Here is a 12,878-nt window from a genome sequence, read left to right on the forward strand (position 1 = left end):
AAAAAAAAACAGTAAGAGACATGTCCTCCGGCAAAGCTGTCATCCAACTCATACAATCCAGCAAATTGTGTGCACACAAGCATGCCCCTATTTACAAGCCACATAGCATGTATGAATGCATTCAAAACAGTAATTAAAGGAATATTCAGGTTCAATACAAGTTAAGCTCAACAGACAGCATTGTGGCATAATGTTGATTAACACAAAAAAATAGACACTCTTTTATATATAAAAAAAAAAGAAAAAAAAAGAGCTACAAATCGAGGTTACAGTAAGGCACACATTTTTGGAGGGGTTCGATGCAAAATTTGAACTTACATTAATTCTTCTGTTAAAACTTGAGTATAATTTTAGCTGTAAATCTGTTTGAATTGGCATTTTTACGGTCATTTTAGGGTTTACATGGTTATGTCATCATAGCAACAAAGAAAATATTAGTAAACAATATTATCATCACACTAGAATTATGTTACCACACATTTTCTTTACGTCTTGTGGCTATACTTTTGAAATAGTGAATATTTTAACTAGAGATGCACCGATGTATCGGCCAAACATCAGTATCGGCCGATATTCGCCTTGTTGACTGACAATCAGCCTATCGGCAAATACGATGTCATTCACCGATGGCAGTGGCCGATGTTTATCTGTCTTGTTTATTTGCGGTTGACTTGGACAACAGTTGCCTACCCAGCTGCAGTTTCGGAGAAGATCCAACAGGTGGAACTATAATACCACCTACAGCCACTGGCTGGACACGACTCTGGCATGACGTAAGGGCAATAGGTGCCGTGCGCACGTGTGGTTTGTTTTCAAATAAGTGCAAAAAAATGTCGGTGGTGTTGGAGTATTTTACTGTCTGATCTGTAATTTAGTGAAAATTCTGCTGAAATTCACAATCGGTGCATCCCTAATTTTAACGTTTAGAGATGGGCCCCATTTACTTAAATTCTAAGTGCCTTACTCAACCCCAGATATTTGCTTTTTAAGAAAAGGAGGGACAATTCAAAATTAATTTAAGTGGTAAACAACGTTATGCCACAAATGCCGTCGATTGAGCTGAACTTCAAGAATACTCCTTTCAGACACTGTCAAACTGATTATTCCTCCCTTAAGTTAAAATCTGATCCATTCTGAGGTTTAATCAGTTAGTGAGTCAATAAGTGAGCAAAAGAGACTGGATTGATTCTGTTGTTCTCAGATAACCTCTTTCCATAAAGCTGCCTTTAATTATCATCTTGGTATACTGACGCTGTGCACACTCTCCAAAAGCCGAGTTCACTAAGAAACTCATCACACTGCTAGAAAATGATCGATCTACCCAAATCCAATGTGTGCAATCAGAGACTTTATACATTTTTTACATGACAAAAACAATGCTTATCTAGTGCATCCTTACACCGGTGGGCTGGTTGCATTCTTTGAACACCAAAGACCAACAAAGATAAAATAACTGCCATGTGGAACAGTCAATGAGAAGCGAAGATAAATAAAAAAAATGCTGAGATGGGAGCATAAACCACTTGTAGTAGACTATCATTTCCCTGTGAGCACCCCAACGCTCCCTCCCATGCACCACTGGAATACATCAAACATGGACAAGATGGCTAATTAGTCCTCATTACAAAAGGAGCCAGGCTTCTTACATCAGCAAACAATTGCTTCCATCAAAGACTGACAGCATTGATCAAACACAGACAGAGCGGCTCTCATCAGCAATATCGTGTGATTATATTCAACAGATTGATAGGAGCTGGGCAGCTGCCAGGGAGAGATGTACGACGGGTTTCTGACATGCATGGCATCATTTCCTGTCATTACCATGAACATAATGCACTTGCATTGTGTAAACAGATCCATGAGTTTTACTGAGTTGAGATGGGAATAAATAGACTAATCATTGACAATTACACAGCTTTCGAGTGTCTGAATTCACCTGACACCTCTTCTTTCACTCAAATGTCAGAAAAGCACTAAGTGTAAAAGAGCACATGAAAAGGTTAGAGCATGGGGATCGGTATATTACTCATAGCTGTAGACACCACATCAGTCAGCCGACAAGAAATGTTGGCAAGTTCACACATCATAACACACACAGCGGAGCCCAGACAGACGTAGAACATTGGACACTCTGCTATGTTCTCTTACAGGAAGAAGACCAGTATTTAAAGCAGACCCAATAAATTCACATGTGTTGTTTATGAATGGCCTAGCCCTGGCACAACTAGACCTGTTAGTGACAGAGCATTCCTACTGAATAGCACAGAAAAAAGAGCAATCAAATCATCAACTTAGTCAAAACAGAAAGACAATCTTTAAGTCCTTAGCATACTTTAATGGATGCTAAACATTACCATCATGATAATCTACCCTAATTTATCTAACAAACAAAAATTGCTTTACTTGTGGAGCTGTAACAGATGTCTACAGCTGCATTTTCAGCATCACTGCTAATGATGTTTGGCTGTGAGAGGAACGTATAAATACCTGCCAGACAAAATCTAAGCCACAAAGCATTTTAAAAGATGGAGTAAGAATTTTTGACAGCTGATAGACCTTTGTAAATTTCTTTGCACTTTAAAAAGAAAGAAAGAAATAAACCCCAAGAAATTTAGTTTCCTGTGTTCTGATTAGCAAATCTCTCTACAGGAGTTAAAGGGAGAGGCAAGCATGCACAATATAGGACTTATGAACACTCCCAGACATTAAATCCCTTTAATCAAACCCAACATTCAGCAACAAATACCAGTCATGTCTTTCAACGGGAAATCTAACTTGATTCGAGAGCCACACAAGATCACTATGCAAACACTGCAGTACTGCAAAGCCAGGTCTTCAGATCTGCAAGCTCACATGATCATATAGAGCTGCAGGAAAACGCATAGAACTGCAGACAAATGATGTCACAATGAAGCCATAAACTGCGTTTTAAATGGAGCAGATCAAAGAACTGAAGAAAAAGTTGCAATATGCCTATCAGTGCAAAGGCTGAACAAGCTGGCTGCCACAGTCAATCTAGTGCCAGTCATCACACAGACACACTCAATACATGACATTTAACTTGCATGAGACGACTGGTATGTCCGTGAATCTTAATGAGCAAATCAACAAGTAGCCCATCAAAATCATCTGCATTAGTGAATAGATGTGGATTATGTAGTTGCAGTTCAATGTAAATGCCCATACCTGGTAGACGTGCCCTTCCGTACATCACAGATGCTGCATTTGAACGCTTCGGCACTGTTTCTGAAAGTGCACACGCTACAGTCCCAAAAGCCGTCGTCCGCTGTTGGCTTGGCTTGTCTTTTTGGCCTTGAATAACAAAAAAGACCAAAATATTACGGTCAACTTCCATGTTTGGCATATAACACGATTTACATTCGTTAATGTAACCGAAGAGACACCACTGGCACAGAGTGACAGAAGATCACACCTCTGACGCCAGGGGACGGATTATTTGAACCGGAAAATACTGGAAATACTCGCTAACCAGCTAACTAGTTATTCTCCGCGGCTCATAGTCAGCGGGTTTAACAGATATATAATACAATTAAAGGGACTAGATTGGTGTCCGTTGGCACAGCAGCTAACGTTAGCCAGCGAGCTAAAGATATCGCCTCGGTGAACGGCGTGAAATTGAAAGTCAAACCCCGTCCATTACACCTAGAACTTCGACTAAAAACGCCCGTCCGAAAGGGCCATGCGTATACGATGGAAAAAAATTATCTTCTTTGTCTGAGAGGGACTGAGCAGTGTTAGGGTCCCCTGTGAGGAAGAGAAAGCCGCCATAGCTGCGCTTGTTTCTCGCTCGAGCTACACAAACTGAGAGAAAAGAGAAACACTGCACGAGACAAATATCCGAAAATCCACCGTGCGCGCGGACACCGATATCGCCTCAGAAACAACGGACCGTTGAAGCGTTCTTACCTGGTCGGGCTCTTTTTGTCGCCCATGGTGGAAAAGAAAAATCTCAAAAGACCAAAGAGGGTTCAGTAATTAACAATAATTGTAAGTGGAGGTGTGCGTACGGTAGCTCCCCACAGAGATAACAGCTTGCAGGCAAACTCGCCTTCCCCCGACTGACTGGGTGACTCTAGGCAGGGCGAAGCGACTACGGCCCGCGTGACTCCGCCGCCCAATCACCGCTGTCTTCGGTTTAAAAGTCTCGCCAGAAATATTTAGGCACGGATAGAGTGATAGATCTACACAGCTCTAGGATTGCCAAACGTAATTAGAGTGTGTGCCTGTCCAAATGAGAGAAAGCAGCAGAGAGAGCCGAGCTTGATGGCTGACCGAAAGGCTGGTCGCTAAATGAGCTCTGCGATATGTCACCAGCAGAACAGGGAGTGTGTGTAATATGTGCTGTGCATGCATGCATGTGTGTAAGTCTGCAGGGAGAAAAGACAAGTTCAACTTGGGACACCGCAGTATTGTAGTACAGACGTTTTATTGTGGCTGACCACAAGGGCAAGCTAAGTAAACATATTAAAGTAATCATATAAGCTATGGAATTTCAGGGGTTTGAACGTGATTTTAACAGATTCCTTGTATCACTTGAATGTCTTCTATAAAGACATTGCTGGCTAATACTGCCTTTATTATAGGAACAATAACTGTAATAACTGTAGTATTCTGTTGGAACATTTTGCTAGGGGTCATTTTGTATGTCATGCCTTTAATATACTTTGATAACTGTGTTATGTAACGAAATTGTCCTGAAAGCAACAGAAATTAGTGTTTTCATATTTGTTTCACTTATTTTTGAGTGCACAGTGAAAACAAACCCTCAAAAAGGCCCCTCGTGGCAGAGACAAGGGCCCCTGTGGGGGATCTGAAATGGGAATCATTATTGCTCTCCGGGGTTCCAGCCCCCTCTACGCCCCCTTTTTTCTATAGAGAACCTGTGCTGTTGGGTTCGTTAGAACTTCATGAACTTCACAAGCAGGCCCACATGTAATCGATGGCACTTAAGTGACAAGAAGAACACCAAGAAAATGACACAAGAACCACATAATTGCGAAAATGCAACACAGGTTCTTAAAGTTCACACTTTTCCTTCAAAAAAGTTCCAAGTGAAAGACAGAATTTGAAAAATAGTTGCAAATATCCATCAGCGCCTTCATTTAAATGAGCTTGCATGTGTTGTCTCAAAATTAGAACTGTACATTTGGCTGTCACCTTTCTGCTACCAGATTGGCCACAGATTTCTTATGTTTCATGCTGTCTCTCGAATTATAATGTGTGATGTGGGAGTAGGTGATTTAGAAGAGATGATTCAGATGAACGCAGCAATCAGAACTGAGACTCGATCAAACAGATAGAAACCGAGAACATGGTTTCTGTCTGTGCTCAATGTGGCCTGTCAACCTTTATTTGATGATGCAAATACAGCCCACGGTTTTTGGCAGTGTTTTTAAACAAAGACAAAAAGTTTGACAAAAACAACAAAGTTAACACAGAAAGAATAAAAACTTAATCAAAAGTATCTCTTTTTAACCTTAATCCTACATTATTTCAAACTCAGCACAGTTTTCATACTAATAAATTCATGTACTTACAATTTTAATAGATTACTGAGTAATCACAGGTATGATCATCCAGGTTCATTGTGCCTTATTCTAAAGCATTCATTTTAATGGAAAAAAAGGGTATGATATTTCCCTTTCAAATTTTTTTTTTTTTTTGCATGCAACCATTCATTGCTGTTACATTGTGTTTCAGTGTTTGAAGTCCAGTGCAAAAATCAAACCACTCAATATTATGCACAGTCACTGTTTCTTTACTCTGAGCCAAGAAAATAAATGTAATGTGATTTTTTTAATCATTATTATTATGTTATTATAAGTAATAATTTTAAGATTTGTACATTTTCATTTCATAACAAATTTCATACTTTCATTATTTTGAATTGAGTAATCCTCAATAAAATGAAATAAAAAGCCTAAATATTTTAAGTTTTGTTTATTTACTTTGCTCAAACATCACACAATTCAATTAGATGGAAGATTGTTCTGAAATTGAAATGCTTAAATCTTAAAAATAGGCTAAAATATTAATAGATATTCATACAGAGCTGAAATATTGAGGTTGTGGTCTAAAAGACTTTGTTTGGTCGCAGCGTAAATAAAACCCTTTCATTAAGAATCTATTTACATTTTACATTTACATTTATTCATTTGGCAGACGCTTTTATCCAAAGCAACTTACAAAAGAGGAAGAACATCAGCGAATCATCTTAGGGAGACAGTGGTACAAAAAGTGCCATATTACAAAGTTTCACTATCATCAGAATAGTATACAAAACAGATTTAAGTGCAACAAGAAATGTATATATATATATATATATATATATATATATATATATATATATATATATTTTTTTTTTTTTTTTAGTGACCGGTTAAGTGCTTTTGGAAAAGATGTGTTTTTAGCCGTTTTTTGAAGATAGAGAGTGAGTTAGCTTCCCGGATTGAGTTGGGAAGGTCATTCCACCATTGAATAAGAGGACATTATATGCCTGGCTCAAGGACAAAAGTAGGGGTGACCTCTAGATCTCTATCTTCTTGTTGTGGTTGGTTCATGTCCCCTGACTAACTTTTAACCAGTAATTCAACAGTTTGCAGAGATGCACATGCCTGATGTTTGCTGTCATATTTTGTAACTGTCTCACTTAAAGTAATTTTTTAATTTAGATTTTGAGTTTTTCTGTCATCAATACCCCAACTTCATGTCATTCATGTTAGGCAGAATGTACTTGCACTAGAAAATACAGTATTTTTCTTAAGTGGAGATAATAGATTTTTTAGAAAAATTATCAAAGTGGGCTCACTTTGACTGATCCAATCACAATGGATATTCATACTTGAGATTTAATGAAATGTCAAATGTGGGTGTTTTAAATAAGTAATATCTTAATTTGATACTCAAAAAGCATCTTGCTGTTTCAAAAGTATTTGCATTAGTTGAGGGGTAAAAAGCCTCCTCGCTAATTTTATTGAAAACAAACTTCCGGTGTTATTTCTTATCTCACAAATCATGTTGCTCCATCGATATAAAATAAATAAATAACTAATTGTATTTCTTGAATCGTGATATACTTTGAGACTAGAAAAAAGCTAATTTGCCTTAAGGTGTACCATGTACCAATTTTAAGAAACTTTAAGGTGCTTTTGTATTATTTTTGAAGCTACAAACTCCAATTCCCTTTTATTGTAATTGCATGGAAAAGTGGAAAAATGGAAAAATGACCAAATAAATAATTTTTAAGGTAAAATGTTTTTTCTTGTATAAGTGAAGGGGAAGAGATAAAGAAGCAAATTGAAATATGTTTGTGCAGTATTTAAAGTTGTTTAAGCCAGAAGAAACAATTGGATGCATATCTGTAATCCCGTGGAAAGTTGTTTTGCTACTGGGAATAAGTTAATGCAATTTGTATCTACTTGACCTTTCACCTTACAGATAAAACACATCTGGCTGCCGCCCTTAGGGCAGGTTCTTGTTGGCTAAAGCCTCTGTGAGTGTGTGCGTGAGTATTGGACTTCAAACATGTTTTCACTGATCAGTAAACTCAGTGTTTGGTGACACACTTAAGCTACTGACAACTCTTTGATTCTCTTTCCCTTGACAATGAGACAGATGTGGTTGAATGCATTTATGCATGTCTGGAACCAACACTTATAATTTTATGCATGTTTTTTTTTTTTTTTTTTTCAGAGTACTGAAAAAAGTTCAAATCTGGCCAGCATTCTCAGCTGGCATGCTTCCAAATGAAGACTTCCTTCAAAACCATTTGAAAAGCACATTGTTTCTGTATCCCACACTTTCACCCAAGACCTAAATCTTACAAAGCATGGCAAGAGGTTAAAGTAGTAAGATACATTATGCACTATATGTGTGTATGTTTGTGGTTTTGCAGGGTGGAAGGAAGGCAGAAATAGATAATTATGCACTGAAATGGATTTACTAGTATATAGCTGTATGAACAACACACAAGGGGAAGTCTGCATGTTGTTTCCGACAGTTTCAGTACCCTACGATAAGCCACATTATCCCAACTCACTGACAAGCGGCATCACCTATCAGACTTTTTGGATTGGCTTCAACGTGTTTAAGCACGTAGCATAAAAGTCCCGGATTCAGATCCTTCAATGAAACCAGGATTAATCGCGTTCATGTAATCAGTGACAAGTGCAATACTGTGGTTGCATTTTTACTCCACTGATGGTTTGGTTTGGGTTTAGGGTTAGGGGGTACAATTAAAAAAGATGCATTCCTCTTCACTGTATTACAACCTGTACAGCTGAAAACAACCCTCTTCACAAATTGCTTTTGGTGCCCCTCTGTGGACATTCAATCAGAAAATGGAGCTCACAAGTGCCCATACGCCCAGCAACACTCACCGCTTTTGTTACTGGGGGCAGTGTTTCACATCTCGGTAAGCACAGACCAATTTTAGCTAGAGAGAAGTCAACCTGCTGTTTCCGATTTTATTAGAAATGATATGATCAGCATAACCATTTGACATTTCATTTGGAATGTCCTCCTTTAACTAATGACAGCATACACTCAAGTTAGCATAAAGAACCTGAAGTTTCATGTTATCCCAGCATGATTTGAGAATGTTCCAAAGAGCATCTTGTATGCATCAATGGAAGAAAGGAAATCTGACCTATTGTACAAATGAGCTAACATGGTCAATTTCACAAATTTGTTTAGTGACCTAGAAAATAGCGCAGAATCTCAAATAATTCTTCTTCATTTAACATCATAACATTTCTTTATTTAAAACATTTCAGAATCCTAAAATGAAAAGATTTTGATTCGTATGTTTGTATGAATTTTGTATTCTAATTTGTAGTGGGATCCTCAATTATGTGAACTCAAATAGGGAGGAATATTTGTGTATTTGTGTGCACATGTGCTCTGGGCGAATGGGGGGTGATGGTGGACATGATTTCCTTTTCCACCCAAGGAATGTGTCCATGAGAGCTCCTGTTTGGAAAGCATCTCTCTCTCTCTCTCTCTTTCTCTCTGGTAGAAAGCCAAGAACTGCTTATGTTCTGATAAGCCCATAGTGATAAGGAGAAGCAATGGAAGCTCAGCCAAATCTTCAGGAAGGTAGATTATCCCACCGAATGCTGGAAAACACTCAGACAGCATGAGCATTCGTTTGATAGAGAGTGAAAGAAAGAGGCAGACTGCTAAAGTCAGGTGAAGAGACGAAAAAAAAATTGCGACAAAGAGCCAGACTGGGTGTTGTGGGGCGGAGGGGGAGTGAACGAGAGAGAGAGAGAGAGAGAGAGAGAGAGAGAGAGACAGACTCCTTTAGTCTCACTCAATGGCACAGAGCTTTGTTGAATCCAGGGCGTGCTTCACAAAAGGTTGCAGAACAAAGGCGTGTGTGCTAAGTGTGTATGCAGGAGAGTATGCATATGCGCACAGGCAGTGTAGTGGGAAAGCTCAATCCCATGGTTTGTTAACTCAGAAGCATGCTGTAACTTTAAAGAAGAAAACGATATGCTATGCGTCAGCTGCCAGCTCTCTTGCTCTCACTTTCAGATGTCATTTGGCTCTTTGAAAGAAAGAGCACTTGCTTATCTCTCAAATTGTCTCTCTTCACAGTTAAAGGGCTTCCTAAAAGGTTTATCAAAACTAAAGTCAACTGTAAACAACAGAGCTTGACAGACCAAGAATTGTGCCACATTTTCAGTCAGATTAAAGCAAAATCAAACTGTTGAAGGGCAGGACACCTTTAGATGACAGGATGGGAATGTTTTTTTATTTTGCAATGATTTTGTGCCATTTCATACAAGAGCAGATTATAAATTCACACTGTGAGGTAATAGGGTCTTAATGTTGTAGAGTCTGACTTTTGACAGACATGTAAAGCAACCAACCATGTTGTGTTTGTTTTTACATACTTTTTAAGGGGTGGGTAAATTTGAAATCAGTGAAACTTAGTAATAGACTGCATTCAAAATGGGTAATGTAACTTTATATAAATGTCTGCACTAATAGTTGTATGGGAAAAATGTAATTTAAGTAATTAGTGGGGAATGTTTTCGCTCCATCCAAAAGTAAATAAGTTCTGTTAATTTCACAGATATAACTCCGAAAATTAAGCTACATAATAGTATGTTATAATATTTAGTCCTTAAAGATATTTAGTTAAAATGAAGTGCCTCAGACTCTCAAAAATCTGAATAGCTCTCAAAGATTTGATGCCAAGAACCTGGAAAACTTTGGCATATCTGCCTCAAAAGTGTTCATTGTAGTAATCTGGAACCTTGTAAACATGACTTGGTAAAAACCTAGAACCCAACTCCTAAAAATTACATATCAACCAACGAATTAGAATGGAACTGCCCATTTCTGCCAGCTCTCTCCATTTTTGTGTGCAAGATGCATCAGACAGTTACTGAATGGACTGTTGGAGTGCCATCTGTGGCTGAGTGAAACATACTCTACACAAGTTGAACACTTCTAGCTACGCAAGCTCGATTTCATGCATTGTTGCATTACAAAATGAGTCAGACCGCAATTCATAACAATGACGCATTGCATTCTGAACGTTGCCAGAAGGGGCACTGTAGCAACATTAGTGTGAACTGTCTGCTTTTACAGTGTATGATCTCATTCACGTCAACTACTTTTATGGTTGAGCAACAGTTTGAAGACAATATTACTGAGCAAGTACAGTTAAAGTCAATGTATTTATAGCAAGTTTCCTGAATAAAACCTCCAGTTTAATAAAGGATGCCCCCTTCAGTACTCAGGTTTCTTATGCAAAAACACTTCTTAAGCATGTTTTTTGGCAATGTGCTGGCCAAATGCTTGCATCTGTGCATGTGATCTTGTGTAAATTGGCCTTAGGACACTACAGATTAGAATGAATGATGTTTTGACTGGATCAAGCAATCAAAGCACAATATAGTGGTCATTTCCAGTTCACTTTGACTGATTAGCACACTGAAGGGCACAATACAATCAACTGGGTAATCAATCCCCTGTGTGCTTGATTAATTTAACAGTGATGGAAACTTAAAGTGACCCTTTCTAAGGTTTTTCTGACACTCTTTATTTGCTCTCCCCTTGTCATGTTTTTATTTCATTTCTAGTGACTCAGCTGGTTGTGAGGCACAAAATCCTACATGAACCCATTGACCAAAACAATGCTGAAAACCTGCCTATTCCCATATTCTGTTCTCTTCCCAGTTGAATTAAGGACTAGATCAGTCAAACATTTTAATTCTGACAGTATTTACTCACCTTCATGTTGTCTAGAAAGAGAGAGAGGAGAGGTGTGGTTGGGAAAATGCATTCAAAACTGGAGAAAGAGGCTGAGAAAGGAGAATAGGGGACAATAGGATAAGTGGGACTAGATAATGGAGAGAGCGTTTCATCAAAGAGGGGAAGAACATGAAGCGAGAGACAGAATCAAGAAAGATGGCAAGAGGTCATTGCTGAGGTGAGAGCAGACCAAAGCTTTTTGCTTCAATAACAAGTGGGGTGACATTTTATCGCAAGCAGAAACCTTTCATGATGGTATTAAATGTATTGTGTTTAAAAGACTGATCAAGCGGAAAACCTCAGGTATAAGTCCTAAATGTCAAAAGGCACTTATATCAGCTTTCCAGGAAAGGCACTTCCCAAGTACAGATGAAAGTGACTCAATGACCTGATTTGCTCTTGCTTTAATTAACCTAATTAATTCATTCATCGTAAATATTAAGTCTGAGAATGTTTTATTGAGAGAAAAGTCTTTCTTCTCCTTGTATCTCACTACAGTTACTCAGTGATTCAATAACTGGTGTCAGAACAATCTTTTCACACCTCATAATGAAGAGATTGCTGAAGTGTCAGGAGGAATGTGGTAACACAATCAATGGAATCCTTCAAAGAATAATTACTTTAGTATACAATTTAACAGAGTGCAGAGTATTTGTAGCGCTGTGTCTTGCTTTTATAGCAAAAAAAACGTTCAATCTGGAATGCTCCTAATAGTGATAGTCTGACACTTACCAAAGACTTACTTTAATTGTCATTAAAAAAATATACTCAAAGTGACAACATATTCTTGCCGTTTAAGTCAACATGAAATGGCAACACATTTGACTTTCTTATTGCGAAGTACTTAAAACAAACAACAAACAAACATACAGGATATTTGACAAAATAAATAAATAGGGTGGGATTTGATTTTACTCAATGGGAATTTAATGTTTTGTGAAAATAAAGTATGTTGTATTTACTGTATTTGACAGGTATAGAGTTGTCACGTAAATTCAGGATGCTTGAGTATCAACCCTGATTCATTTTTATCATAGTTGTAATTGCAGCCAAAATACGTGTGATGTCTGCGCTAATGCGGGGTAGTAGGCAACCCTAATGAAAGGTGCTTGCAAAAACAACAAAAAAAGTTGTTTTACATGCAGAGCAAGTTATTATATTCTGATGAAAGATTACGAGGTCAATTTTTTCTTTCTTTCTTTGAAATAATGTACCATCTTTGAAAAAAAAAACAAAATGAACATTCCGAAACAAAATCACAATGCATCTCATCAAAATAATTAAATCATTATTTTGAACAATTATTTTGTCATGGGAATATCAAAAATACAATTTTGAAAGAGATAATGCCAAATGCAGTTTCATGGCCGTTATACATATTTATGCAGGTAATTATTTTACTAATCACTCACTACTATGTAAAAAAGTTAATTTTGGACCTTGATACCAAGCCCTTTGCATGAAAGTAATACAACGTGTTGTAACCACTCTCACAAACTACACTGATTTGGACCTGCATGGTTTGGTCTTACATGAAGAAGACCATAACAAGAATTCTTTATTAAACATACCCCATAAGGTGCACACTA

The 12,878-nt window shown here is 37.8% G+C and overlaps 1 protein-coding gene across 1 annotated transcript in view; it reads right to left on the bottom strand.

Annotated features, from left to right (window-relative positions):
• LOC127654126 (RING1 and YY1-binding protein B) overlaps positions 1–4,299 on the bottom strand; it is a 42,609-nt gene extending 38,310 nt beyond the window's left edge. Inside the window, exons 1-2 of the mRNA XM_052141137.1 lie at positions 3,928–4,299; positions 3,187–3,312 (exon numbers count right to left, since the gene is read on the bottom strand). Coding sequence (XP_051997097.1) covers positions 3,187–3,312; positions 3,928–3,953 — 152 coding nt within the window. The 5' untranslated portion in view covers positions 3,954–4,299. The remainder of the gene's footprint in view (positions 1–3,186; positions 3,313–3,927) is intronic.
• Between the last annotated feature and the right edge of the window lie 8,579 nt (positions 4,300–12,878).

This window comes from Xyrauchen texanus, chromosome 13 (genome assembly GCF_025860055.1).
Source record: "Xyrauchen texanus isolate HMW12.3.18 chromosome 13, RBS_HiC_50CHRs, whole genome shotgun sequence".
Taxonomy (NCBI): domain Eukaryota; kingdom Metazoa; phylum Chordata; class Actinopteri; order Cypriniformes; family Catostomidae; genus Xyrauchen; species Xyrauchen texanus.